Source organism: Aspergillus pseudoviridinutans, assembly GCF_018340605.1.
Source record: "Aspergillus pseudoviridinutans IFM 55266 DNA, scaffold_7, whole genome shotgun sequence".
Classification (NCBI taxonomy): Eukaryota; Fungi; Ascomycota; class Eurotiomycetes; order Eurotiales; family Aspergillaceae; genus Aspergillus; species Aspergillus pseudoviridinutans.
In genome coordinates this window covers 1,479,748-1,507,104 of record NW_025091287.1, presented here as the reverse complement: position 1 = coordinate 1,507,104, position 27,357 = coordinate 1,479,748, and the positions used below count along the sequence as shown (strand labels likewise).

The following is a 27,357-nucleotide window of genomic DNA, read 5'->3' as shown; positions in this document are numbered from 1 at the left end:
CTTGCACAATACCAACAGCAATTCTCGCTATTAGCTCTTGCTGTACTCTAACTGTAAATGTAATGAATAAGTACATACAAGTCCCATCCAGAGCAGTAGCAGCAGAAATAAAAGCATAGGAAAGGGCAACACTGAGATGTGTAAGTGATTTCCCAGATACTCCCAGATTTTAAGGTGTCTTTTCCTCGTCCGCATCACCAGTCATTACCTATTTTCGAAGTTCTGGCTGAGAATCAGCCATAATGCTGAGCTCGGGGAGACCATATAACAAAAAGGCACCATTTCAAGCCCTTCTTCCGTCAGTAGATCGGAACGGGGGTAAGATGATTGATTGTCCTCTACCGTCATTCTGTACGAGATGCGATTCGGAAATTGAAAGGTACTTAAGTAATAAGACCACGGATTTGAAACCACCCTATCAAATGATCTTTTGTGAGTAGAACAGGAGCCAGCATCGGCAACTTTAGCTTAAGGGCTTGGGGATAGCCTCTCACGTACGGCGTCATAAACGAGGATGCCGTTTGTCAAGCTGGCCTTCTGTAAAGGGTTGTTTCATTTCCTATACCTCGTGTCCCTCGGCTACGCTTATACTCACCGTAGGGACATGGTTGCGTCGATTACGTAAGGGTTGTTGCTGTCCACGTTTATCTGTTGCCCGCGCAGTGATTGTGTAAAATCCGCCACGGCTGAAGACCACTCTTTGCTGGAACAGCTGCCACTCGAATTCCCTCCGCGGATTAAGCTGGGCGTTGCACCAAGAATTCCCTCCATCCGTGCTGATTTCCACTTGTACTATCTCCTCGCACGCCCAGGCACGACCAATGACGGTTATAGTGTGTCCACTGGCGAAAACCGCGCCGGGACGAGGACGGACAATGATCGAATTTGGTTCCACCTTCCACACCGGCCGTCTCTGCTGACCGTCAGGATCGGCCGGATCAATCTCGTTGTAGAACAGGGTGGTGTACGGCCCAGTTGCGCGTTTGTCTTGGAGAGAGATATGACTGATCCACTTGGTGGAGTTAGTGCCGTACCAACCCGGAACTACGAGGCGGACGGGACCCCCACGCTCCTTGTCTAAAGGAGCACCATTGATTTCAAACGCGAGTAGCACCTCAGGAGCCATTGCTTTCTCCAAGGGAAGGTCTTTCTGGTACCGATCTGCCCAGACATCGGCAAAGATCCCACCATCTAGGCCTTCGGACCAGACATATGACGCAGACCCTTTGGGCTGTGCCATCTGAAGCAATGCGCGTAAGCTTACCCCAGTCCAGCGTACGTTACCAACCCTCCGTACAGCCCGCGTCGGGGGAAGAAGAGGGCTGCCATAGCATTCATGGAATGTCGTGACGGATGTTCGTGGCATGCTCCGTAGTTGGCCGAGATTGAGCATAAACGGATGGAGGACCATTCCGTCGACAATGAGGCGCCATCGGTTGGGGTCGACCACCGCGGCACCCATGTGAATCGTCTGGAATAATTGGGCGTCCGGTGTCATGTGGGTATCGAGTTCGTGAGGCAAGGGGGGTTGTCGGATGAAAAATCCCTTGGGGTGTATATCAACCAGCGCATCTCGTTCAGAATCTGTCTGATAGCCGACCTGGTTCAAGGGCGTGACGCATTGCCGATATGCCTCAAAATCCTCCACAGCGATATCTTTCCACTCGACAGGCGAGTCGACTGGCGCGGAGAAAAGCGCTTCTCCGGAATCTTCGCAAGTCGCCGGCAGTGGGGAGTCAAAGTCAGCCGTATTCATATCGTGTACCTAATCAGATAGGTTGGTTCAAACCGACAGCTGACGAATAAGGGATCCTGCAGGATTCTGGATCCAGCTGGATATGAGCCCCGAAAAAAAATTGAATATTTACAAAGAAGCTATTCTCCAGAACGGTATTGAAGGCAAGCGAAAAATGCAAGGGTTAATAACCTTGTGAGTGTTTAGACTCTTGTGGAGCAGGCGGATGGGGGTGTCCCGGAGAATGGTTGATGAATACTGGTACGGGGCGCTTCACCTAATGCGGCAAGTTTAACGATTGCTTCAGGGAACAGTACCAACTACCGTACTGTCATACCCTAAATGGGCACCCCCCACTGCAGTGACAATCATATTGTAGGGTACAAGTGATGGTGATGCGCTCACCCCACTACAAATTAGCTTCGATTTAAAGGAGCAGTTATAGGCTGCATGCCTAGCAAGCAACAACTGAGTTCAGCAAAAAGAGTGGCTACTTCGAAAATCATTTGTATTGTTTGACCAGTTTTGGCTCTTTTGCTATTTGGCACATTCGCTATCCACTGCATCTCCTAGAGCTTCCATTCCCCATAGACTTCAAGATACGAGCGAGCCAAGACCGGGTTAACCGCGACATCTTCCAAATTGTCGCCGCAGGAGATTCATCGAGACTATATGAGGCCTTTGTAGTGCTGAGCGCATTAGATGATCTTGCTAGAACTTTCACCAAGCTATGGATGTAGGAAAATGCAGTGCTGTTTGGCATTGGGTACGTTGTGTCTTTAGTAGAAGAAGCTTAGCATAAAACTCAAAGCCATTGTTAGGAAACAAATGATGGCGGCTCTAATATGAATTCAAGCAACGTAGAGCCCGGAGCATACGATTTAGTCCTTCTTCAAGAACACTCTGGGAATGGGCGAACACCATCCGGAACCACCCTGCCTCCTCACTTGCGTAGGCATAACCCGCCCCAATATATACCTTTTGCCTTCGAAGTTCCATAAGGATGTCTGCGTCCTTGATCGATTTATCTCTCAGCACCGCTGCCAGGTTCATCCAAACAAAAATTGCGGCATTGGACTTGTAATATGGAATTTCATGGAGCGTAAGAAAGTCAGTCACGAAACGGTAACTCTCGGCTAAACGGCGTTGATTCGTCGCAATATACTTGCTGCTGAACTCATCGTCAAGTAAAATCGAAGCCGCAATACTGTCTGCTAAGCTTGACGGAAAGTTATAGAGACTAAAGCGAAGAATAGTTAGCACTTGGCAACATTAGCGAGTCACACAATCCTACGAGATTCCATCTGCAGCCTCCAAAAGACTCATGTTTGACTGGCTGATCAAGCAACCAATTCGTAGACCCGTCGCTCCAAAATCCTGATTTCACCAACGCTAAGTTTATGACCATGTAGAACCCAAGCGAGGCCACTTACTTTGCTTAAACCCCATACTACATGAACCATACTGGGATCCATGATGTCGCTGACGTCCATAGACAAAACTGACTTGAAAGTGGGCGCTCCTGAAAGATCATTATTCTCCCACACCGAGAGTGCGTAGATCTCATCAGATATTAAATGAAGCCTGTGTTTATTACAGAACTTCATGTACTCCCTCAGAACATCTTCAGAGTAGCAACGACCTGAACGAACAATCTTGTAAATCATTGACGGTCGCAGTTATGCGGGAGATTTACTAACCAAGAGGATTATGAGGCGAGCATAACAAGAGAGCCTTTACACAGATGCCTCTACTGCGCGCTTCAACAAATGTGTTCTCATACTCTTGGACGGCGTCGAGACTGAATGGGTCCGTCGTGCCAAACTTAACCTCAAGAAGTCCAACTCTAAGAATCAAGGGTCAGTTTCAGTAGGACTCTTTCGATAGGGGATTTGAAGAAACACAGGGGATCTGTGGGTTGGGGGAAACAGGTTGCTGTACCCAGCACGTATTCCAAACGTAGGCTTGAAAGCATTGAAATAGGGACGCCCAATCAAGATATAGTCCCCCGGGTCAGACAGGGCCCAGGCACAACACTCGACGGCATTGCTCACACCAGAAGTAATGGTGATCTGAGTGGGCGACAACTCAACTCGAGGACAAAAGTGGTGATTCAAGAAATGACAAAGCGCCCCTTTGAGCTTATGGGACCCCGAAAACCCGTCCCCGTACGTCAACGCATGGGAATCGACGTGCAGCTAAACCCTGGTAGATTAGGAGCCGTCCCCATCTCTTCATATGGCGTGTGCATGAGTGGATATTACCTTGGAGTTCATGAACTCTCCCATTTCCATGTGCATTAGGGTCTAAAGAGTGGTTAGCACATATTAACAATATCTGAGAGAATTAGGCTGACATTCTCGGCGAGTCCAATATTCACAACTCCATCGGGATTTGATGAAGGATCCCATATATCACCCAGAACATCCAAGAAGACGGGCTTCTGTGCCGCTAATATCCTACCTCGCAAAGAAAGATTGCTCTCCATCTTGATGTTCGGGCAGGGGTCGTGAGGGAGTCGGTCGTGGTCTGCAAACGCTCACCAAAGGCATGGCATGGGAGAATTGGCCACAGAAGGTCCCAGACAACGAATGTAGTAAGATATTTGATGATCATTAGTTAACTCTACCTCCTTGCCCACCATCTCCGCGGGTATTGCGGAGAAAATCGCCAAGATCCTAAACTCCCCACCAATAGGAGACGGCAAAACGCCATGCTGACGCAGTCGGCTGTATAGCGTGGTGTCACTGTTGCTGCCAGCATCTCTTGAACGACTAAGAGGAGAATTTGAATCGGGCTGGATTTCTATCTAGTCTTACAGAAGGAGGCAATGTCCTGACAACTTGGGACCAGAATCATTGGACAAAATTTGCGCCTCATCATTATCTGCCACCACCAGCGTCGTAGAATAAATTTTGATGGAAATATTCCAATCCCAAAGTTCTACATTGGATAACCACAGTCACCGGAGTAGATAGACACTAGGACAGGGCAACTTAACATATTTCCGCTGTAAGAATACTATTTGGATATGAAAGGATATGTACCTATCTGCTGTACTTTTTCCCCAGCAATCTCTCCGATAGCGGCTTATGCTAGAAAGACTCCCGATGACAGGGATGACGGGGAATTATTCCCTCGTGACATGGGACGTTCCAAATAGGATCCCACCGCCGCTACATTTTCGACACAACGTTCGAAGAGGTTTTAGTACCTCGTCAATTCATACATATCTCTGGAGTCCTCCGTCCAGAAGGGACCTGGAAGAGCAGTTGTTGGCCGTCTAAAATATTCAAAGGATAAGGAGTCCATCGTCCCCAAATGGCGCAACCATCTGTACTCAGCGTTGCCAATTACAATTAGCCTTATAAGTACTCGCATAGAGATAAGTAGATCGCATGGGAGTAGGCCATGTTACGGGGCTTTTAACCTGAACTGAAGTCGTGTTCTGGTGACCCGCTTGGTGCCGTGCCTCGTTCGATAACCGACTACGTTTTGCAGAAGACCGGATACTAGAGCAGAAAACCCGGGATATGTGGCACTGTGGCGCATGTAAGGCTGAAGCTGAAGATCGTGAAACCATTGGAGAGGATACTGTAGGGCTCATTGGATTCTCATGTAGCAGATCTAGTATAGTTGTGGGATCCCAGGTTATGTATCTGCAGCTTTAACATCGCAACAGGAGAAGAGACTTTTCAAATGGATATCTCTGCCAAATTATGCGCTTCATTTATTTACATCATAGCGCTGAATACCTTTGTGCTTCCTTTTGCCCATGAACTCAAGCTCTAATACCTGGACTTTTCAACTATTAGACGCTCCACCAAATGAAGCACAACTTTACGTCTTGACGTTGTAAAAATGCATTAACTTCTCCTACCGTCCTTGGTGTCCCAGAAATATCAGCTTTTAGTAACCAAAATCTTCGTACACCACGGCCTTGCCAGCGAGCCAATCTAGCACTGGAACCCTCAGAGAAGGACTCCCGCAGAAATACCATGTATCTGCCAGCGCTAGATCTATATCGTTGGCCCCCATCCTCCGATAATGAACCAGTGCTCCAGATGACTCAACTGCCTCTAGCCCTTCATGGACCCGTCCATGGTGCGAGCTAAGTCCTGTGATGAACACGGTTGTTGAGCCAGGCAGCCCGGGAAATCGCCTAAACGTGTCCACCACCAAAACGATGTCCTCAATCGAGATTGACCATAAGAGGCGAAGCCTTCTGATGTCGATGATCGGAAGTTGTGCTAAAACGGGCGTGATCCCAATCCCTCCCGCTATAAAAGGGAGCATATCATCGTTGCTTTGTTTCTTCAGACTAAAGTCGCCCCCAAATCCCTTTAGCGGAACCTCTAACCCAACTCGGGTGCTTGTTCGGAAAAGATAGTTGGTTATTTTCCCGTTTCTTCGAGCGGTAATCTCAAATTCATCATCAGGGATGCCGTATCCTGGGCTGGATGAGATGGTGAATGTGCGGACGAAGTCGTCGTTAAGGCTTGACGGGTCACTATCGTTCATGTGCCTGTATCCCACATCCAGCTGATTTCGGAAACTAAATGTTGCATACTGGCCCGGGCTCCATGGCCCCGCCTTTCCTTTGTCTGATAGTCGAAAGCGAAATCGACCAATCGAGGGGGTGATAATCTCCTTTCGAATTAGTGTTGCAGTAACGGACGATTCGCGATCTGCAAGAGCGGCCGAAGATGATTTCTCCGTTATTAAATATCGGACACCGGGATTATAAGGGGATGGTTTCCCCGGAATCCCTCGAAAGGCAAGCGCCTTCTCTACGAAACGAGCTGAGGTGATGGTCACTCTGACGGCAATATTCGAGCGAGGAAGAACAGAAGACGCGTCCTTTCCTATTAGAATCTCTGTTCTCCCTGTGATAAACAATGAATTACCCGATTCAAAATCTGGGAAGACGAAACCTGCCAAAGGAGTTGTCAGGAGGTTGCCCAGAGTCTGATAGAGCCGATTCCCCGAGTACTCCGGGTATATGAACACCCCGCCACTGGGTTCGTTGGAGACGATCCGGACAAATCCGGGAGGCCCGCCACGGATATTTGTATCCATACCCTCTTTCCCATGCGACGAGGATATGAAAAAACAATCCGCCCGACTTAGCAAACTGAGGGCCTTAAGGGGCAGCTGGGGACTCTTCGAGATGAGTTTTGGGTCTGGAGGAGCGGGAAGAATGTGCTTCGCATTCAGGTACTTGGGACAATTGCCTAGAATGTAAGCTTTGGTATCTTTTTCATTAACAGAGTTATACTCACAGAGACTGCCGTCAACGTGGACGATAAGGTGGGCAACATCGGCTCGAGTTTCTACATCAAGAGTATCCAACGATCCAGCGGCTACCCTGCCATAAAGCTTCACTCTTTGGTGATTTTCGAGATCAACCGCTAAGAACGAGACCGACTTTCCGCTGTTGGTAGAGGAATCCAACAACAAACTCTCGACTACGGGATCATAGGTCGTCCCGATTGGGGTTTTGATAGCGAAGGTGGAATCAGAAGTTGGAGTAGCAAAGCCTTTTTCCCCTCCCCAGATGGAAGACCATGGCCTCCCTTCTTGATCGAGCGTCCCAATCGCAAGCAAGGGAGATTGCTTTATCAGGTGGCCTGCACGGGAGGTGATGAAGGGAACTGTAGGATTGTCCCTGTGCGGAACTCGGAGCAGTTTGTGCATCTTTTCTTCGCCTTCATGCCAAGGTATCGACCCAGCGACGACTGATGACATTGTGTAGTACTGGGTGAGCTAACAATCCGGCGATTTTTGCAATATTTAGCAGTTTATGAGAGCATTTCAAGAGCGCCTTCAGATGAGCCTTTATGATATTAAATAGTCCGGACGACACACTCTTGAATATGTGCTTTGTAACCTGGTACTTGCACTCTGGATGTGGGGAGATCACCTGACGTACGACCTGCGACTCAACTACAGTCACATAATCACATCTATTACATAAAATAATTATATTGTTTTACAGTTGTAGCATATTGTAGCATATTGTGCCATGAAGAACCTCTTAAGTTTGGGGGCAAACGGACTGATGGCAGGTATGGCCGCGCCACGCCCAAACAAACTGAGCAGAACAAGCGTTTGCTAATACGAGTCTTTCCACAAAATCAAGATATGGCTAATTGGAACACACCGGGTATTGCGGGGGATTGGGCTTCCCCGAGGTGGAGCTGGCCCCTTACCCGTTTGGTTCCGCAATAACCGCAAATTTTGATCCCTGATACGAAAGCTTGTTTACCGCCCCTTTTGATCGAACATTGAGCCCTGATATTGGGAGCCGACGAGTGCGTCCCCCCACCGACTTGGCAATATGTCGGAAAATCAGTCAGTGAACAATCAGTAGACACACCAGACCATAGGATTATTTACTACGTCTACTATATCTGTACCGCTCTAAGTAGCAATCACGCGGACTGCAGTCATTCGTTGCACAGAGCCAGGAACAACAGTCCTCAACGGCTTAGTTACATTCTAGTCGACATCCACCTCGCCCTCCTGACTAAAAGGGACTTTATGCTTCCGAGGGCTCGGTTCCGGAAAGTAAAAAAAAGGCGACTTATAAAGGGGAAACACTAGGAATCGTTCACACGACGGCGTCGAGCTTGAGCGAGGTCTTGTGAAAGTCTCTAAGCACGGATCATAAATGCCCAGGCTGTACACCTTTCTGAATCATTTTATTTCAAGTGGCGAGTGCAAGGAAATCACGTATTCAATGCGAAGGCAATCATTGGCTCTGTCCTGTTTCCAATGTAAATCTGCAAGAGATAACCAAATTTTCCAATACTACACATGTCTGCTTCAATCGATCGGTCGGGATACTTGCAGATAGCAACAGATGCGCTGCCTTCCAGCCTCTCGTCAACCCACTGTCTACTATCCCCTTCCAACACGCGAGAATGACAGATCTCTTCCTCATTCTTCCTTTACAGCTTGAGGTAGTCATGTGCCGATCAATTCACGACAGCTTCAAATATAAGCGCTAACCGTAGAATGATACAAGCCAAATAAATTTTGATATACAAGAGTAAATATGAGGTACTCACAGCCAACCTTGTATTGTCAATCAGCTCCATGCCGTATACACCCTAAGAAACAGCAAGATTAACTGCGAGCACCACATGAAAAAACAGAGCCCGCCGGATTCTGATGAATCGAGACACCGGATGCGTAAAGCCCGAGGGCACACTGATCGATCAGCCTAAGCACTGTGTCCGAGCAAGGTATATACTCACCACAACCAATCCAATAATTATCGAAGACACGTTGACAACAGTCAAGAAAATCTTCCTTCGCGACAAGAGCCACATTCCCTTGTTCATATACAGCCAAAATACACCGGGCAGACCAAAGGTAAACCAGCTCAGAAACAGTGAGGCCTAGTATCCGGTCAGTTTCTTTGGACGTGCTACTCCGCATGGGTAACTGACAATCAACCCGATAAGGTCATTAAACACTGGTATAGCCTCGGCGATGATCCAAGCTATGGTCCAGAGCACGACCATAATTCCTATCCATGAGCCGACAGCAATCCAGTCCCTCTTGTGGATCCGGTCCGTTCCTACAAACATGCGCAGATAGATGGCTTTGGCGGCAATGTGGCCGTTGATCACACCTGCGATGACAATCTGTGAGGGTCAGTCTCTAGACCGCTGAGAGTTGAAGGTCCGCGCGGGATCGAGAATCTTACAGTAGGCAAGGCAATGCCGTATGCAATCTTGGAGATTAAAGGACCTGTAGACCCCAGAGCGGGTGATGTTGTCGCCTCGCCGGCAAAGTAGTATATAACGACCGCAGCAACGATATAGAGCGAGATATCAATGCTTTGGAGAAGGGCAAGCGCCTTTGGGAATTCCCTGGGGTCGCTAAGCTCCGCAATGAAAGTGAAGAAGGAATTATGGCTGGCTGTTGATTGTCAGAACTAACACTGAGTATGATGACATTGTACCCACCATATGCGAAGACCATGTTTGTGACGCCCCCAAAGCCAGTCACCAAATCTGTGTGCTTGGCGGCTACCCATGTCGAGGGTGGGTTGATGATCCCGATACTGATCATGGTGACCATCACTGCGGAGAAGACGCTGACAAATGCTGCTAGAGGTTAACTCTAACACAACCCGTACAGCCCATGGCAGCACAACTCACAAACGAGCGATAGCCATGAGACTTTCTCCAACGTCCGAGGCAGGGATAGCAGGCACGAAATCACTGCTCCCACAACTCCGAAGATGATGGAGCAAGTAGCATGGCCCGTAATGACATTCAGGGCCACAGTGAATGTCAAGATATGACTCGCCATGATGAAGATCAACAGTAGTATCTGTGCTGCATTCAGGAGTTCCCTCCCAAACGGGCCCAGCAGGACTTCACCCGCATCAGACATGCTGCTGATATGAGGAAATCGCAGTTTTATCTGTCCAATAACGTAGCCGTTGTAGCTGGCGAAGATGCCCATGCTGATAAGGATGGCGAGCCCTGGAGCTAGTCCGACGGTTCCAACAGCCGCGGGAAGCGAGAGGATGCCCAGGGAGATAGTCTCAGCGACCATGAGCAGTCCTCCTTGCCTGTTGAAAACTGTTAGCACATCCCCTCCAGAAGACTCGGTAAACGCACCACCACTTGAGAACCTTGTACTTGACCTCTGCAAACTCCTCGTCACCAAAGGCATCCTGACGGATAGGCTGCATCGGTTCCTCTTTCTTCTGGTCCATATCCTCTGGCTTTTGAGGTGGAGTCTGGCTTTCCGCGTCCATGTTCGAATGATCAGGAGAGAGAGAAACAATACGTGATGTCATTTTGATAGCTGTAGCTTTGATGAAKGAATCCCATTGTCGACAGTGGGGAAGGATACCCTTCATATAGTCCCTCTTATCATGTCAACCTTGGTCGTAATCCGGGGTAAGTTGGGGAGTGCCACAGTGACCCGGAGAAGACTCCACCCAGATAACGACGTTTTCAGTGTCGCAGAGGTTTAAACCGCCGACTGGGAAAGGAAATGGGTTACGGTTAGTGTGATTGTCGCGCCCGTGTCCAGTGGCGCATATTTCGTGTTGGGGACGCCTGTCGCTGAAGGTCAGGCGAGTCATACACTAATTGAGTTTCGGGATGGCTTTCCTAATGGAGCGTCAGCAGCTTGGCTATCATAGGGTGTCTCAGTGAAGTCTATCTGTCTCTTGATAGGACATAGGCCTGCAATAGATCTGTTGCTAGTCATGTAATATTAAGTTTGGACTGTCCACCCGTCTACATAGCATGTGTATACACAGGTAGAATCACCGTCAAAGCAGCATTCAGTCGTGCAGTACCTAGAAATGATCCCGATTAGCCGTAAAGGTATCTTAATCGTGGAAATAGTCATATACTTTACTGAAAGTTTCTCTCATTCAGTTCCAATCGTATACTACGTCTTCTCAGGATTGCCCGAAATGCCATATCTCGTGACACAAGACCTCGGGTACTATTTAAGTTTCCTCGAAGTAATGGTCAGCTTTCATGATAGCAATCTTCAGAGACAGTAGTCCCTATACTTCCGCTATTGGTGTGGCGGATTGCTGGACGGAAAGCCTTCCCTTACCGTCGCGCCACGTTCCCAAAACGGCAAGTGGTCCCTATCCTTCACATTACGTCCATCTATATCTAGCACTCTTTCGTGGATTCTTATAGAGATATCAATTGAATCGTTCTTTCTTCTTGGATCCTTCTTCACAACCAAACAATCCGTCTATATCTCTGTCCATCGCAATACAAGCCCAAAATGTCCGATTTACACGGCATCCTAGTTGCTCTCATCACCCCCTTCACAGACGACCAGACACGCATCGATGCAGCCCGTCTGAAAGCACACATAGACCGCCTCATTGCAGCCGGCATCCACGGGCTCGTCCCCGGCGGCAGCACCGGCGAGTTCACTACCATGACCACCGCAGAGCGCAAGGAGCTCACCGAGCTATGTATCAAGTTCGCCGCCGGCCGCGTCCCAGTTGTCGTCGGGGCAGGAAGCACTTCCACAGCCGAGGCTCTCGAGCTAGCCACGCACGCAGCCTCCGCCGGCGCAGCAGCGCTGATGGTCGTGCCGCCGTTCTACGACCCCGTTAACCTGGAGCAGTTGACCGAGCTCATGGCGGAGATCCATAACGCCTCCGGTCTGCCTATCATGTATTACAATATTCCTAGCGCTTCAGGTCTGACGCTCACTCCCGGCGAGATTGCGGGATTGTCTAAAGTGGGGGTCAGGTATCTGAAAGATACGTCGGGGAATGCCCCCGCCTTCACAGAGTTGGTCTTTGGGCTTTCGGATAAGATCACCGCGTTCAATGGCTGGGATACACTGACCTTCTACGGTCTTGCGGCCGGTTGTCCCGGAGGGGTGTGGGGAGCGGCCAATTTCATCCCCGAGCTGGCGGTCAAGCTGTACGAGACTGTCTCAGTGAAGGGGGACCTGAAGCGAGGACGTGAGCTGTGGATGAAGATTTGGCCTATCTGCAAGTTTTTGGAATCGCATAACTATGCGGCGGCTGTCAAGGCTGGGGTGGAGCTAACTGGACAAGCCACTGGAGGCTTGAGGAAGCCGTTCAAGTCACTTGGGCCTGAATTGCAGGCAGAGCTGAAGCAGTTGCTAATTGACGCGGGTGTAAGCACGGTATAAATGGCTAGATGATATTTAACGCACAGCTTTGAGAAAGTGTATGAACCAATGAAGATATGTCCTTGATTTTGTAATCCAATATACCACCTCCAATGATGGTTTGACTGAGAAATTGAGGTATGTTAACGCAGTAATACATTTAGTAGCGGCGCAGGGTATCGTTATATAAGTGAATCAGCAAAAGATGGGCCATATTTGCTCTCTTCTGACAACGTCAATCCACGTTGGCATCGGGTCTCGTCTATTCGTCTCCAAATGCTGGTCCTGCTGGTTCCACACGGATGTCAGAATTTCCCTGGCTGTTTTGAATATGGGAAATCGACAGATGGACTCGGCCCTGTTGAAGAATTGAAGGACAGCGTCCCGCTTAGAGGCTGTAAGCGCCTCACACCCGGCAATAAACATTGGCCAAGCCGTTGCAGGGCTCATGGGATGCTCTGCCGGTACAGCTTTCTGGAAGTCAACCAGAGCCGTAATAACATTCTCCACATAACCATCTAGAACAGCAGGATGGACTTGTCGAACCCGCCGGTAAAAGAAAATCAGCAGAGCGCTGTTCAATGCTCGCAACATGGGCTCATGGGGTTTGGATGAGTCCGAGTGTTTGGGCCGTATCCGGCGGTCGTGTCGCAACGCAAATGAGCAGATCATATTTTCCAAGTGCTCGCTGCGGCGGTGGAGTGTTTCCCATGCCTCGAGGGAAGCCTTCTTTTGTAATTGACGGGCAATTCGAAACGTCTCCATAACGTTGGCGAGCCTCGTAGTCTGGGATACGAGGGTAAGCCAAGTCTCGGGGATGCCGTAAATCTGCTTGTATAGTGTATCCGAAAAGTTGCGTGAGTCCTGCAGATGAATATCATGCAAACCGGTCTCCTGATCTTTGGGATCGTCAATGTTCAGGTCACTGTCCGAATGGTGTGCTTCGAGTCGCAGAAAGTCGTCGAGCTGCGGGACCTTTTGATGTGCTTCGCTTCTGATCTGGTTATGTGGATCAGGCTGACGAGAGCGAAAGTCGCAATCAAGGGCCTCAATAAAGGAGGCCGAGGGTTGATAGTCATGAAGAACGTATGTACTCTCGCCTACAAGTCGCAGCCACGTATAAACATGGTGGAGGAGACGCGCCTTTGGCGAGATCCGTCGTTTCGGCAAACCCCGCATGCGTAGAATATACTCAGCCTGGATAAGGAACCCACGAGCATAGTGCTGTTGCCCAGACAAGATCTAAGCACGTTAACCTTTGCCCTTCAGGAGGGGAACATGACATTGGACGTGATGAACCTACCGCGTATTCAGTCAAGCAACATATGGCCATTAGTTGGTCCTTGTACTTGGCTCTCTTCGGCTCTTGAGTTTCATACTTGATTGACATCTGCATATTTTCTCTTGCAAGCTCAAACATATTTTCAGCTGTTTCTTGCCAATGTTGGGCCGTGTCGGATGAGGATGCGCTTGGATACATTGATAAGTGGACTGCAGAACAGGCCAACAAACCATAGAGATTAGCCTGACGCGCATGGTTGACATTCCGGGAACCAAGTATCGTCAGGTCACTGTAAGTAACCATTGCGGCTGGTACATTCAGAATTTTCCATGGAGACTTCTTGCCGAGAGGCATAGGCATCGTTTGTGGAATCACGTTATCATGGAAATGTTTGAAGAGGAAGGGGGCCTCTGTCAATGAAGCGGCATGTAGCAAGGTGGAGGCCATCTCTGTCGGTGCTATCATCTGCAACGACCCGTCCCCATCTGGGGCGTCTGAGAATGACCCGACATTTGCTGCTCTGTTGAAAGGCATAGGATCTATCTCGAAATCGGAGCCGAGCGCGGCTAAGTTCGTCGCTAGATTTATGTCGCTTGACAACGGCGCAGGGTTCCAATCAAGAGCATCTGGACTGCAACCAAGCAGATCCGACCAGTGGAGGAAATCGTCAAAATGACATACAGAGTCCGAAAAGAAAGATGTTTGAGCGAATGTCGTCTGCTGGGCGATAGCGTCTGAACTATCCTCGATCATTGGCGGGCTGATCGGCTCGGCGATGTGAGCCTCTGACACGACTGAAGTGGAATCCAGTGCATCTTGCTCGGTCTGCTGCTGCTCTACCACGTTATCTCCCCTCTGGGACTCAGGTGTAGGCAGTCCTAAAACTGCAAACGGACCGACGATGATGTCGCCTGTGGGAGGGTTGTCAATGTCTCTGGTTCGGAGGTCAATCTCAGCTAACGACGCATTGATTGAGCCTGAGACCAGTCGGGAGCGTAACGAGGATGTCATGGACAACCTAGATTGCTCTGTACCCACATTAGTTGGCAATCATTATGCATGCCCGCGTCTAAAACGGCTAGGCTCACCTGTGTAAAGATGCCGACGGGTTTCGCGTTGGTCCTCTGCACTATCGCCAGTATGGGGATTGTGCATCCATCGTACCTTGCTTGGAGGACGCTCGCATGTGACACMCAGCGATCGACATGTACGACATGAAGGCCGCTTTTGGTCGCACTTGACATGCCTACGTCTGCAGGTGCGACATGCTCCTAGCGCGTGCGTCCGGCGCGGCAGGATGAAAGTCGAAGTCATCGGGGTCATTGCTATGAAGAACGGACAGGGATAGATCCAAACAAGCTGCAAACGGCCGCCTCGACAGGAGATTGAGTCTTTGAAGCGATTGCTTGCTGGTGTCTTTGTGGCGGACGAGGTCAAAGGAGATCGGAAGCACTTGCCTATTTGGGAGTTCAAAGTTAATGGAGCATCAACCCCGCATTTCATAGCCGAAACCTTAAAATATCACGAATGCCACTGGAAATTGCCTTCATCAATAATGGTGTCTTCGAATATCTTGAAGAGGGTGTATTGGGATTTGCAGGTTGAGAGAAGTAGGATCGGTAGCTTGTAAGAGTGATTTGATTCTTTGGTGACAGTACTCATGTTTCTATAGTTAAGCATACAACTGCCACGTCAACTTTTTGATCATTCTGTCATTATATTATAGCTTCCCCAGTCGCTTTGCCTCCTCCTCCACTGTATCAGGAATATCACTCTCCAGACTCCTGCCATTTGGACACCATCCCAGCAGTTCTCTTGCCCGCTGACTGTTCTGGCGAGCGTTGGTACCCCATAGAACTCCCCCATGAGGAGATAACTTGTCCGCCGCCACATGGTCGATCTCAGAGACTAGAGGCAACTCTATCAAGCCGAGACGGTGGGCCGTCTGAGCAAGCAACAGGGAAATCCCGCTGAAGCTCTGGTTGCTCACATCAGCCTTTTTGACACACAATAACGACAAATTCTCCAGAGCCGTCGACTTACCAGCATCGAGTTGCCGGGGAAATACAACCCCTCCTGATTCCACATGCGTTCATCTGTCCCCTTCTGAACGGCCTTTTCAACCAACTTTACGAAAAGATCGCTAACATCGGAGATATGGACGTTGCTCCAAGTGCTCTCGCCCTTGCCCACCTGGATCGCCCTTCCGGTTTCAATGGTGACTCTGGCGAGTTCAGGGATCTGAATACTCCGCTGCTTGATAATGCCTCGACCTTGTCCGTAAATGATAGGTGCGAACACAAGAGCTGTCTTGGGGCCGGTCAGGTTAAGAATAAAGTCATCGACTACACGGCGAGTCGCATTCTGGCGAATAATTTCGCGGACAGCGTCAGCATCGACGACATCGCCAAAGACCTTGTCAGTTCCTTCTCCGTATGTACTATTGAGAATATCGCTAATCGAAAGGACACTTGCGCCCGAGATCTGAAGCCAGTAGCCTTGTAGAGTCAGCATGCCGTTCTTTAGATGAAAATGACTGTTCGGCCTACCGGGATCACTGCGTCCAGCTAGACCACGAGCAATCGCCTTGACACTCTCAATGTGGCTTGAACTGGCTGTATCTGCGGACCATCAGCGACACCTCAATATGTTGTAGCCAATGACTTACGGACTACCACATCGGCCTGACGAACTTCCTCTTCAATCAGTGACGTGGAATCGAGATCACCGCTGACCACTCGAACGTTTGGATAGGCTTGAGACAGGATTGCAGCTTTTCTTGTGTCCCTCACTAGAGCAGAAATGCTATACTCAGGATGAGTGGACCGTAGCGCGTGGAGGACATCGCCTCCGATATAGCCAGAGGCACCTGTGCTATAGTCCTGTCAATGACGGAGCCCTGTAGTGTATTGTTCGAAAGCCACCTACAGGAAAATGCGAGTGGGGATAGTCATATCGCAGGGGTTACTGAAACTCAGTAAGAATGGTCAATACTGTACGGAGTAAGTTGGGAACTTCTGATTCCATGACCTTCGGAATAATATATGATGTTAGTGGGAGAATTATGGTGCTTGTGGAAGGTTGTTCCGCAAGTCTATCATCCGATGCATGCAACAATGCAGAAGGGGTAATTGGTTCCGTTGAGCTCTCAATCTAAACTCCGAGGTAGGTTCGTGCCACAAATAAAAACATATCTGAAATGACATGATGAGAAATTCTGATGACTGGACCCAAGCTGTTCAGAAAGGCGGATAAGTCTCCTGCTCCCGCGTAATTTCTCCATCGTATGCCCAACATATTTTCCCTCCAAGTCAACACACAGTATCATCGTCTCGATGGCTCATCGAGGAGAGACTCTACACAACGAGGTATCCTGCATAGCAGACCTCAAGGCTCTAGGAAGCAGTAAGCTTCCGAAGATGGTCAGAGGTGAGCAAATCCAATCTGTTCGTGGAACCCACAGCCTTACAGTTTTACATAGACTATTACAATGAAGGCGCAATGGATCTAATCACGTACGTATCATCCCAGTTGACGAGGATCACTTAGCTAAATGTCCGTCAGATTACGGGAGAATGAAACTGCCTTCGACCGCTATAAAATCCTTCCTCGCATTCTGAGAAACGTGCACCATGTTGATACGACCACGGAAATCCTAGGGACCAAGGTTTCCCTCCCGTTTGGATTCAGCCCTGCTGCATCGCAAAAACTAGCTCATCCAGATGGAGAACTGGCGGCATCACGGGCTGCCGCGAAGTATGGTATCTGCATGGGACTCTCATCGTACTCGAATTACTCCCTGGAGGATGTGGCTGCGCAGGGGACCGGGAACCCGTACGTGATGCAGATGTGTGTGTTGCGGGATCGATCAATCACAATTCAGCTACTGGAACGGGCTGAAAGTACGTCTCTCGCGTCCCTGCCTGACGTTGATACGTATTAACATGGAGCAGAGGCGGGGTACAAGGCACTATTCCTTTCGGTCGATGTCCCTGTGCTCGGAAAGAGACTCAATGAATACCGCAATAGCTATACGCTTCCGGAAGATATGAACTGGCCGAACATCCTCAGTTGCGGCGCTGATACCTCAGACCGTACTGACTACGGTAGGAATTTCCATTCCCGAAGGCTACTGCAAAAGGCTAACCAAAGCAGATCCAAGTCTCGACTGGGAAAGCACAATCCCGTGGCTCAGAAAACATACCTCGCTGCAGATATGGCTCAAAGGGAGTACGCCGTCTTCCGTCCTTAAAAGACTAGGCATTCGTTTGACTGACACGATCCGGAAAAACAGTTTGCTCCCCCGCCGATGTCGAACTAGCAATCCATTATGGTGTTGACGGAATCGTGATCTCCAACCACGGCGGTCGCCAGCTGGACGGAATCCCAGCAACGCTAGATGCTCTGAGACTATGTGCCCCTATTGCAAGGGGGCGAATCCCACTTGCAATTGACGGGGGCATACGGCGAGGGTCGGATATCTTTAAGGCTCTTGCACTTGGGGCCAGTTACTGTTTCGTGGGGAGGATTCCCATTTGGGGCCTTGCGGTAAGCCTTGTCCTCTGGCGTGTCATTATAGTCGTAGGCTAATATACATTCAGTATAACGGCCAGGAGGGCGTCGAGTTGGCAATCAGGATTCTGCGGCAAGAACTGAAGATTACCATGGCTCTTGCAGGGTGAGTCCTATACTGCCTTGTTTATACCTTTGACTGACAATCGCAGCTGCACGTCTATTAGTGACATTAACGAGAGCTATCTGTCCGTTCTGAGATCGAATGGACAGTTGTCGAGGCTGTAGGGCAAGTCGGCGGCGTCATTAAGCATTCCTAGCATTGTCTTCTAGCGATACTTGTAGTCACTTCATCAGAATAGGCGACTTCTCATATCACACCATTTTTTGACTCCTTTATTCAATGTGTCTTTAGCTATGTTTCCGTTGTCACAGTTTCGGGTCTATTACTCCCGATTAGCCTTGCTAGAGTAAATTGTATATTGACTTACATAGGTCCCTCCGGACTTTGCTGCAGTTCATATCCAGGGTAACAACGCAAATGCCTCGAATCATGCACAAATACTGACCCGCGAAGTCTGATTGTCGCTCATGGATTCTCAATGACCAATCAGAATGCAGGACACTCGAGTTCGGAAGGACCTTCCCGAAAGGAATTGCAATTGTACAGGTCCACCCTTGCATCTGGCATCACATTAGGCATGTCGATCCGCAGAAACCTAAGGTCTTTCTCTGCATCAGATACCAGACTAGATTGAGATCTACAAGGCCTATATTAGAATCATCTCAGTGGCCATAAACTCTGAATCTCATCGTCGATTATACAATTACACACATACGGACAATCATAACCATGGCAGACCTCTTTGTCGATATTACGACCCCGAATAATCACGCTTACCGACAGCCGACTGGCCTCTTCATTGGCAACTCGTTTGTCCCGGGGTCGAGCGGGCAAACTATCACTTCAATTGACCCTGCGTATGCCTGGAGCATTCCATTTGAGCGCACTCATCTCAGTCAATTTCACTAATGCATATGTGCAGCACCGATAAACCCATCGCCACAGTTCACGCAGCCAGCGCCGAAGATGTAGATCGAGCCGTGAAGGCCGCCCGGACTGCGCTGGTACATCCCTCCTGGAAACAGCTTCCCCCTACCGACCGAGGGATACTGCTGGCCAAGCTGGCCGATCTGATGGAGCAAAAGCGGGAGTTGCTTGCCTCGATCGATGCATGGGACAATGGTATGCCGCCCTTCCAAAGTGTTGAACCGCATCTGACCGAAATAGGGAAACCATACCATGTAGCCCTGGAAGAGGACCTCACCGAGGCCATTACGACCATCCGTTACTATAGTGGCTGGGCTGATAAGATCGCGGGTCAGACCATTAGCACGACATCTAACAAGTTCGCGTATACAATTCGTCAGCCAATAGGCGTCGTTGGACAGATCATCCCGTGGAACTACCCCTTGTCCATGGCTACCTGGAAACTCGGCCCTGCATTAGCTTGTGGGAACACAGTCGTCCTGAAACCCGCTGAGCAGACACCTCTCAGCGCGCTTGTGTTTGCGGAGCTGATCAAGGAGGCTGGATTCCCTCCCGGGGTCGTGAATATTGTTAATGGATACGGGAGAGAAGCTGGTGCCGCGCTGGCATCTCATCCGCTAGTTGATAAGATCGCTTTCACGGGATCAACACAAACAGCAAGAGAGATCATGAAGATGGCCGCGGGAACGTTGAAAGATATCACCCTCGAGACTGGTGGAAAGTCTCCACTGCTCGTATTCCCAGACGCTGACATGGAGCAAGCCGTGAAATGGTCGCATTTCGGCATCATGTCAAACCAAGGCCAGATCTGCACGGCTACTTCCCGCATCTACGTCCACCAGGACGTCTTCCCTTCCTTCCTAGAGAAATTCAAACAGGCGGTCGAAACCACGTCCAAGATCGGTGACCAGTGGGATGAATCTACGTTTCAGGGTCCACAGGTGACGCGAACCCAGTATGAGCGTATCCTCTCGCATATTGAGATGGCGAAGAAAGACGGTGCCAACGTGGTCGTCGGTGGAGCTGCCTATATCCCCAGCGGAGACAGAAACAAAGATGGATATTTTGTCCAGCCTACTGTTTTCACAGGCACCACAGACTCTATGGCTATCGTGCGCGAAGAGGTCTTCGGGCCGGTGGTGATTATCGAACCATTCGCAACGGAAGAAGAAGCCATCCGCCGGGCCAACGATACCATCTATGGTCTTGGGGCAGCCGTGTTCACAAAGGATCTGGAACGGGCGCATAGGGTTGCCGCAGAGATTGACTCGGGGATGGTCTGGATCAACAGTAGTCAAGACTGTGATCCCCGTGTGCCATTTGGGGGTGTCAAACAGAGCGGCATTGGGCGGGAGCTTGGTGAAGCTGGTCTGGCCGCCTATACTCGGATCAAGGCCGTACATGTCAACATGGGAAATAAGCTGTAACTGTTTCTTTGGGCCTAGACCTACATAGGAAGTGACGAACCATCTTTGTCCGCGCTACAACTATAAAATCTCAGCGTCGGAGGAAGCGTGTCGTACCTATTTTAATGTCGTGGCATCGACCGGCCCATGACCGTGCTATGGTTCACACCAGGTCGGTTGTTAAAATCGAAAAGCGCCTGGTCCAAGTCAGTTTCCTTCGTCAAGGACTATGAACGGACTGGCGCAGTCTCATTGATGACGACCGTGAAGCGACTTGTACAAGCAATTGGGATTATCCTGGCTTTAAGGCGGAAAATGAGAGATCTGGGGTAAATCATTCAGGACGTCGAACAATGCCGCACTTGTCGGAAAGACGCCTCTGAATAGAGTTGTAAGCGCACGAGACTGGTTGGTCATTGGTCTAAATGCTTTCAGCACTACATAATCCGCCCTGTTTTGTTGTGAAGCTACTTTCTTCCTGTTATGACCAATTTTGCATGATGAATCATGAAGACTTTATGAACTCAGTGTGGCACCTCCATGTTTTTGAACCAAGTCTACTACATTTGCCGTCGGGTATGGATTATTTCCGTTAGAATGTCGACTGTATGATTGCCTATTTATCTCATATACCTAAAAGAGCGCCTCTGACACCTCCGCGCAAATGTATTCTGAGCAATCTGGTCTCGTTGCAAGCATATATGACTCCATTCTCTCCGAAGCAGAAATTCGCGACTCCGCCTGGGATTCTAATCGTGCCGATAAGGACACCACTAGAATTCCACACTTCAATTCCATCCGCGCATCCAGCATAGACATTACCATAGGTATCACATTTGATTCCGTCGGGTACCTTTCCGGGGGCATACGCGAATACACGCCGGTTTACCAACTGCGGTTCGGTCCGCTCTCCAGGGTAGACAATATCAAAGGCATAGATATGAGAGGGCCCTGCCGGATTGAATGGCACTGATGGTGAGCCATGGATCGCACCTGTATCTGACACATATAATATGTCGAGGCCAGGTGAGAAGCAGAGGCCGTTAGGCCGTATGAAGCCGTCCGCGACGGCGCGAACTGATCTGTTACTGGGATCATAACGGTAGACTTGATTTGGGAGCTGCGGTTGAAGTCTAATGCCCTGGTGGAAGCCATACTGAGGATCTGTAAACCAGATAGAGGAGTCAAGAGGATGTACGACCACGTCGTTGGCTGAGTTGAAGGGAATGCCGTGGAAAGAGCTAATCACAACTTCTGATGTAGTGTCGCCGCTGCCCTCAGATGGAACCGCCACCTTTATGATACCTGATGGATCACTCAGGTCTTTTGATCCCTGAGCACAGAAGAGGATGTGATCAGGACCCAAATTGACACCGCCATTCAGCATGGCACCGTCGATATATGGAAATGTGATATCCTCAGTTTTGGCGACATTTGATTCCGTCGAACCTGGGTACGTATCATAAACCCGGGTGAGCTTAATATGCTTGTCGCCTGTTGCTAGATTCTGTTGGTGAGAAGGATTTGGCATCTGGTTTGAGGTCACGAAAATGCTGCGTGTTGGTGGATGATAGACGCAAGCTTCATGATAAAGAGGCAATCTTTCAGGACTCTCATCTGCGAGTATCGAAACGTGTGATTCTGGGGAATTGGAGCCCAATATTGCGTCAAACTCTTCCTGATGTTTAACGAAATCAACCTGGGCGCTGACCATTGTGAATGACGTGGTGTATGGTTGTGCTCCAAGCGTAGGTTGTTCCAGTGCAGTATTGGGTGAGAGAAGTCAGCAACCTGGCTGGGGCTACTCATATGGCGAGTGCTTTGATTATTGCCTAGGCTGGACCAGACTGAGGGGTTTAATAGCGTTTTGGAATCTTTGTTGGAAGCCAAAATCCACTGGCAGTAGCCGACCGTAACCAATGGGAATCTTCAATTGCCGACCTCAGACCGCTCACCAAGGCATTCCCCTGCATTGTTTGAGATACTCAGTTATTCTATCAGACTGTGTATATTCTAGACGCTTAGCCTGATTTGGCTTGTTTTCAAATAATTAACACGTGAAGTCCATATCAAGAAACGCATCTTTCTCATCAGGTTAAGGACGAATGATTTCTCCTGGCATAGCAAGCAGAAGGTTTCGAGCATATTTGGCTGCAGTGAGTGCAGCATAGTCATGCCACATATCATGCTTATGGGAATCAGCATAGTCTGATATCCCTCGGATAACAACACAAGGGAAACTGCTATTCATAACTCCTGCAGCTTCCATTTCAAAGCAAAGAAAATCATCACTCTGCAATAACCTCTCTCTGACAACAGCATCTTTGATGACTGCATTCCCAGATGCAATTGTCCCATAGAATACGCGTGGTCCGAGTACCCCACGATTACCGGGATCTCGGGGGATTAGTTGCTCTTTATTACACATCTGGCAGGACTCATTGTCAGCATTTTGCTCATGCTTATAGGTGGAAATGTACAGACAATCCCATTCCTCGCCGGGGTAGGAGCTTAGGAGGTCGAGGGAATCCCCCAGTAGCGCTCCATGCGGAGGCATTAGGTTGAGGGCATTCAAGAGCTTCTCTGGCGGAGGATTGAGATAACCTGTGGGTTGAAATCCATGTACAGCAAACTTGCCCATATCGTACTGCACCACGCCCCCATGGTGTTTTGTTGGCTTGCTTATGACAACATCCCCAAGACGAATATCTTCTCGTCGACTCGGAACTCCACCCCCAATCCCAACCATCAAGCCGATCTGGATTGCAGGGAATCTGCTCATCATTCTGGTAGCGGCTACTGCTGCGGCATTATTACCGTATCGTCCCAATGGAAGACATGTAAGAACGACATTGTGGGCACCGATTCGACCAAGGGTGTAAAGGTTATGGTCTGACCCATGGCCGTATCCCCTGTCGTGAAATTCATCCAGCATGCGTAAAGCTGATTCATACTCGGACCTTATGGCGCACAGCCATCCAGCAGTGTATATAGTCAACGATAGGAGCTTTGGTATCTCATTTCCTTTGGTGCCATGCCTGGATAACGCCGCTGAGAAAGGAGATTTGCAAAGAGTTGGTCGGCGAGTAATCCTTGAATTTTCATGTTCCAGCTCGAAACCACATGACTGCATAGGCAATTTGCCGTTGAGTAGAGGATTAAGTGTCAGCGAAGGAGCGCCTAGCTCTTCCAAAATTGGAACAGAATCAACCTCAGGACGAAATCTTGAGCGGTGATGTTTCGCTCGCTGCGTTCCGATTTCTTCGAGACGTCTTCTCTTGCACCCGGCAATACCATCATCTCCACTTTTACATTCCTTCGATGAAGAGCTCTGGCTCTCTCCAATGCCGCTATCAACTGATGGACTAAAGATACCCTCAGGCTGTAATGGTGAGTCTGTTTGGTAAACTTGGCGAGTGAAACCAATAGAGCTCGGCMCAAATATGACCGCTCCATTCTCCTCTAGGTGAGAGGGGCTATTATAAGTTGGACTGCCATGATTGAGTGAACCGATGGGAAGCAAAGTTTGAACTCGATCGCAGTGGACTGACATAGCCATGTCGAGACATTGACACGCTTCAAAGCATTTATCTGGCGTGCACCAGACAAACTTCTCTAGAAATCGCCAGGGTGTTTCCCTGATGTTTCCTATTTTCTTCAATATTTCCTTGATATCAGAAACACAAACGCCAAGACAGTGCAGGCCTTTGGGTACGTCAGACCATGCAGGGCAAGGCTGACCTGGCTTCCTCGGCCTGATGAGATCCCCAAAGCCCTCGCCGAAAAGTACAATTGCGTGGATAGACTGCACAAGCTCTATCCAGCCTGCGCTTTCAGGCCCAATGGCAACAGAGCGAGCTGACACTGCATCCTCATCCGCGGCTACGTCCATAAAATCAAAACCCTCAAGCACATGAGGCGATTTGGTTGTGCGGAGTCCAATGTCTCTTTCTGTGTTCACTTGTTCTTGATGTGACACTATCTGTTCCAGGATATGGAATATTTGCTCCACTCGGTCCTTGAACAGGGAAAAAGAGGTTGTTTGCTTTACCGGTTCTTCGAACCCTGGGTCGTAATTCTTGACATATAGCTTGACGTTCTGGTTAATCGGGTTTCTAAGAAACCATGTCGCTGCTGAGCGAGCCGTGGTGGTGTTTATCGGCACTTCTTGAAATTGCTCCCGTCTAAAAAGGAGCTCATCTTGAAACTCATCCATATCGTCATATTGCAAAGACGCTCGAGCGAGATGAAGTAATGCGCTAGCCCCATCGACAAGCCAAGCGCGTTTATCGGCCACGTCGAATAATACAACGAATTTTTTTGATATCCATCTCAGTCGCTCTAAGTAGCCTTCGCGTACTATGTGATGTGCTCTATCCTTCCTGCCAAACACGGCTTTCATACCATTCAGGATGAAGCTTCCACGGAGTATGGAGACACTCTCAAAGTCAGAGCCAGTGGGCGGTTTTCCTAGTCCTGACCAACCAATACCGTACTCTGCAAACGCAGAGCCTATTAGAAACGCGTTAGCATACACCTTTCTTATACTTGGGGCTGGGTGTCAAACCAGCAAAGTTCGTAACGTCTGCACACCAACCAACGACATGCCGGGCATCCTTAAGACCAGATATTTTAAGCGCTTCCGGATACAATCCTGGAATACTCGAAACCTTTGAGTCCGAAAAGGATATATGGGATCCGTCTTCATTAATCAACACATGCCAAATCACCATTTCCATGTCCCCAACAACCCTGGTCGGTACCATTATCGTGCAGAACCCCTTGATAAAGACTTTCCCATCAAAGAAAGAGGCATATTGTGCCTGTCCGAGCTCTGCCATGATATTGAGAGGAACTTCGAGTCCAGTATTATGAGCACTGGGCCTGCGCGGGATAGGGTATCCTTTTACGATAACCGGATTTTTGAAGAGCTTTTGCCAGCAACGCCCAATGGGTAATATTTCAGCTTGTGCTTCCTGTTCCTCAAGGACAAAACCAATACTGACGAGGATATCGGATGGATATTCATAATCGACTTTAATATAAGGTGTGCAGATGGAGAGCGCGGTTTCCGTTCGACTAGAGTGAAGAGCTGCCCCAAGCCAAGCAAGCTGTTCGCCAATCTCAGCAACCGACCAAGCCGTCCCATGGGTCTGAACTCGCAGATAATCTTCTTTCATTTTTGCCATTAGTTTTGTCCCATCGTATAATGTACCTAGATACGAAGACATTAGCTGAGTCACACAGTGCCTATATAATGGTCTCAAGACAGACATACAAAGGTGGATGTTGTTGTCCTTACTGGCCAGAGTGTCTTGGATCAAATGTATGATTTTCCCTCCAGTCAATGGCCAAGTCTGCCGCATGTATGCAGCACATGGCAGCGCTAGCGCGTTGTGCAGAGAGCCAGTCAGAGTGATGGCCGCGTCTATAACCTCATTTGCTGGTCCTGGATAACCCTGTTCGTTGATAAAAGTCGAGATATTCCAATCCATCTCGAAGATAGCCCTGTAAGCCCGTGATGGCTGAAATTTGTCGATTGGGTCTGATTTCGGGAAGTAGTCAATGATTTGTTGCCGAATATTCTCCATAACTGGTGAATCTTCGCAAGTGAGCACGATTTCTCTATGCAAAGTTTCCATGAGCCATTTATACGCAGGAGTCTGCAAAATGTACTCTCGGAAGTCAGTAATCCGATAGAAGATGGGTTCCTTTGATTCTTTACGTCCTTTCACTTTTACATGTTCCTCTGCGTTTGTAGCTGTGATATTGTGTCCCTTATCCAGGCTCTTGAGCCCACTTTTAACAAACTGTTCTTGAGAGATGGGCTCTTCTTGCTTGACAGTGGGGTCGTAGACTGCAATTTTCTTTAGGAAGCCTCCTCTGAAGGCTTGCGCTATAGACCTGCATTACCATGCAGTCAGTAAAGTTCCTGTATAGAAATTTCCAAGGAAAGAAGCCTACTCGCTGTGAGTGTCTATGAATACCATCGTATCTTGGTCAATTTGAAAAATGCCCGGATTTCCAATCTTGAGGGCAAAAGCTTTGAGTAATTCTGGTAGGACATTAGAGATTCTCTCTATTATCTCAGGGTCGGTTATCCCGGTGCGAAAATCGCCCAACAATGCTTGTGCAATCTCCAGATCGTAGCCCCAATTATGTAAGTCGGCCATTGAGGCAGTTTCGCTTCCAAGGCCGGATGAAAAATCCGAAGAAGCGCCCCAAGCAGCGCTTCTAGTTTTGATTGTATTCTCTACTGGCTGGGATGGTTTCTCTCGAACGAGTCTCTCCCCTGGAGGTTGTTTTAGTCCGCTTGGTTCCATAGTCTTTAGCAATGAACATGCCTACATGAGGGCTCTCCTTTCAGGAACGAATCAAGTACTTGCAAATGACTTGATATTTGCTTTCTTGTGCGTTTCTTGCCAGTAACCCTGTAGATGTATTCAGCGATCAACTCGTTTCGACCATAGGATTTCCCCCGTTCGCTCCATTTCCTTCTGCTCATAGGCGGGTTTGCCTCCAGTGCTTCATATTATCAGCCTGGACCTTTACGCTCATGGCAAATAACATGGTGAGTATACCTTGCTGGAAAGCATCTTCCAATTCATCAGACCAAACAGGTTCTCCATCCTTTCCTGTGTCCCGTCTTGGCCGGGCACGATATTCAAGATATTTCTGGGTTTTTAGATAGCTTTTTTCGATATCCCTATCATTGCCC

At 49.0% G+C, this 27,357-nt stretch overlaps 10 protein-coding genes across 10 annotated transcripts; 3 read left to right on the top strand and 7 right to left on the bottom strand.

Annotated features, from left to right (window-relative positions):
- Nucleotides 1-468: 468 nt before the first annotated feature.
- On the bottom strand, nucleotides 469-1,756 carry Asppvi_009835 (uncharacterized protein; the record flags this gene model as incomplete). The annotated part of the gene is made up of 3 exons (XM_043305681.1): nucleotides 469-537; nucleotides 596-1,240; nucleotides 1,280-1,756. The coding sequence occupies 3 exons, from the start codon at nucleotides 1,754-1,756 to the stop codon at nucleotides 469-471; spliced, it is 1,191 nt and encodes a 396-aa protein (XP_043161616.1).
- A 3,888-nt stretch (nucleotides 1,757-5,644) lies between these two features.
- Nucleotides 5,645-7,483, bottom strand: Asppvi_009834 (uncharacterized protein; the record flags this gene model as incomplete). Its single annotated transcript, XM_043305680.1, has 1 exon — nucleotides 5,645-7,483. The coding sequence occupies one exon, from the start codon at nucleotides 7,481-7,483 to the stop codon at nucleotides 5,645-5,647; it is 1,839 nt and encodes a 612-aa protein (XP_043161615.1).
- A 1,383-nt stretch (nucleotides 7,484-8,866) lies between these two features.
- Nucleotides 8,867-10,517, bottom strand: Asppvi_009833 (neutral amino acid permease; the record flags this gene model as incomplete). The annotated part of the gene is made up of 7 exons (XM_043305679.1): nucleotides 8,867-8,950; nucleotides 8,998-9,141; nucleotides 9,193-9,390; nucleotides 9,453-9,667; nucleotides 9,715-9,855; nucleotides 9,910-10,328; nucleotides 10,378-10,517. 7 exons carry the CDS (start codon nucleotides 10,515-10,517, stop codon nucleotides 8,867-8,869), a joined length of 1,341 nt encoding a protein of 446 aa, XP_043161614.1.
- Nucleotides 10,518-11,518: 1,001 nt separating this feature from the next.
- Nucleotides 11,519-12,409, top strand: Asppvi_009832 (dihydrodipicolinate synthase family protein; the record flags this gene model as incomplete). The annotated part of the gene is made up of 1 exon (XM_043305678.1): nucleotides 11,519-12,409. The coding sequence occupies one exon, from the start codon at nucleotides 11,519-11,521 to the stop codon at nucleotides 12,407-12,409; it is 891 nt and encodes a 296-aa protein (XP_043161613.1).
- A 174-nt stretch (nucleotides 12,410-12,583) lies between these two features.
- Nucleotides 12,584-14,993, bottom strand: Asppvi_009831 (Zn(II)2Cys6 transcription factor; the record flags this gene model as incomplete). Its single annotated transcript, XM_043305677.1, has 3 exons — nucleotides 12,584-13,612; nucleotides 13,692-14,698; nucleotides 14,759-14,993. 3 exons carry the CDS (start codon nucleotides 14,991-14,993, stop codon nucleotides 12,584-12,586), a joined length of 2,271 nt encoding a protein of 756 aa, XP_043161612.1.
- A 397-nt stretch (nucleotides 14,994-15,390) lies between these two features.
- On the bottom strand, nucleotides 15,391-16,624 carry Asppvi_009830 (uncharacterized protein; the record flags this gene model as incomplete). Its single annotated transcript, XM_043305676.1, has 5 exons — nucleotides 15,391-15,648; nucleotides 15,714-16,168; nucleotides 16,220-16,291; nucleotides 16,339-16,544; nucleotides 16,599-16,624. The coding sequence occupies 5 exons, from the start codon at nucleotides 16,622-16,624 to the stop codon at nucleotides 15,391-15,393; spliced, it is 1,017 nt and encodes a 338-aa protein (XP_043161611.1).
- Nucleotides 16,625-17,005: 381 nt separating this feature from the next.
- Asppvi_009829 (alpha-hydroxy acid oxidase) lies at nucleotides 17,006-18,470 on the top strand (the record flags this gene model as incomplete). Its single annotated transcript, XM_043305675.1, has 8 exons — nucleotides 17,006-17,099; nucleotides 17,152-17,185; nucleotides 17,235-17,572; nucleotides 17,624-17,776; nucleotides 17,826-17,900; nucleotides 17,965-18,218; nucleotides 18,272-18,348; nucleotides 18,395-18,470. The coding sequence occupies 8 exons, from the start codon at nucleotides 17,006-17,008 to the stop codon at nucleotides 18,468-18,470; spliced, it is 1,101 nt and encodes a 366-aa protein (XP_043161610.1).
- Nucleotides 18,471-19,035: 565 nt separating this feature from the next.
- Asppvi_009828 (aldehyde dehydrogenase ALDH) lies at nucleotides 19,036-20,660 on the top strand (the record flags this gene model as incomplete). The annotated part of the gene is made up of 3 exons (XM_043305674.1): nucleotides 19,036-19,163; nucleotides 19,229-19,428; nucleotides 19,474-20,660. 3 exons carry the CDS (start codon nucleotides 19,036-19,038, stop codon nucleotides 20,658-20,660), a joined length of 1,515 nt encoding a protein of 504 aa, XP_043161609.1.
- A 604-nt stretch (nucleotides 20,661-21,264) lies between these two features.
- Asppvi_009827 (SMP-30/gluconolactonase/LRE family protein) lies at nucleotides 21,265-22,353 on the bottom strand (the record flags this gene model as incomplete). Its single annotated transcript, XM_043305673.1, has 1 exon — nucleotides 21,265-22,353. The coding sequence occupies one exon, from the start codon at nucleotides 22,351-22,353 to the stop codon at nucleotides 21,265-21,267; it is 1,089 nt and encodes a 362-aa protein (XP_043161608.1).
- A 381-nt stretch (nucleotides 22,354-22,734) lies between these two features.
- Asppvi_009826 (5'-methylthioadenosine/S-adenosylhomocysteine nucleosidase) lies at nucleotides 22,735-26,812 on the bottom strand (the record flags this gene model as incomplete). The annotated part of the gene is made up of 4 exons (XM_043305672.1): nucleotides 22,735-25,151; nucleotides 25,177-25,854; nucleotides 25,918-26,543; nucleotides 26,604-26,812. 4 exons carry the CDS (start codon nucleotides 26,810-26,812, stop codon nucleotides 22,735-22,737), a joined length of 3,930 nt encoding a protein of 1,309 aa, XP_043161607.1.
- Between the last annotated feature and the right edge of the window lie 545 nt (nucleotides 26,813-27,357).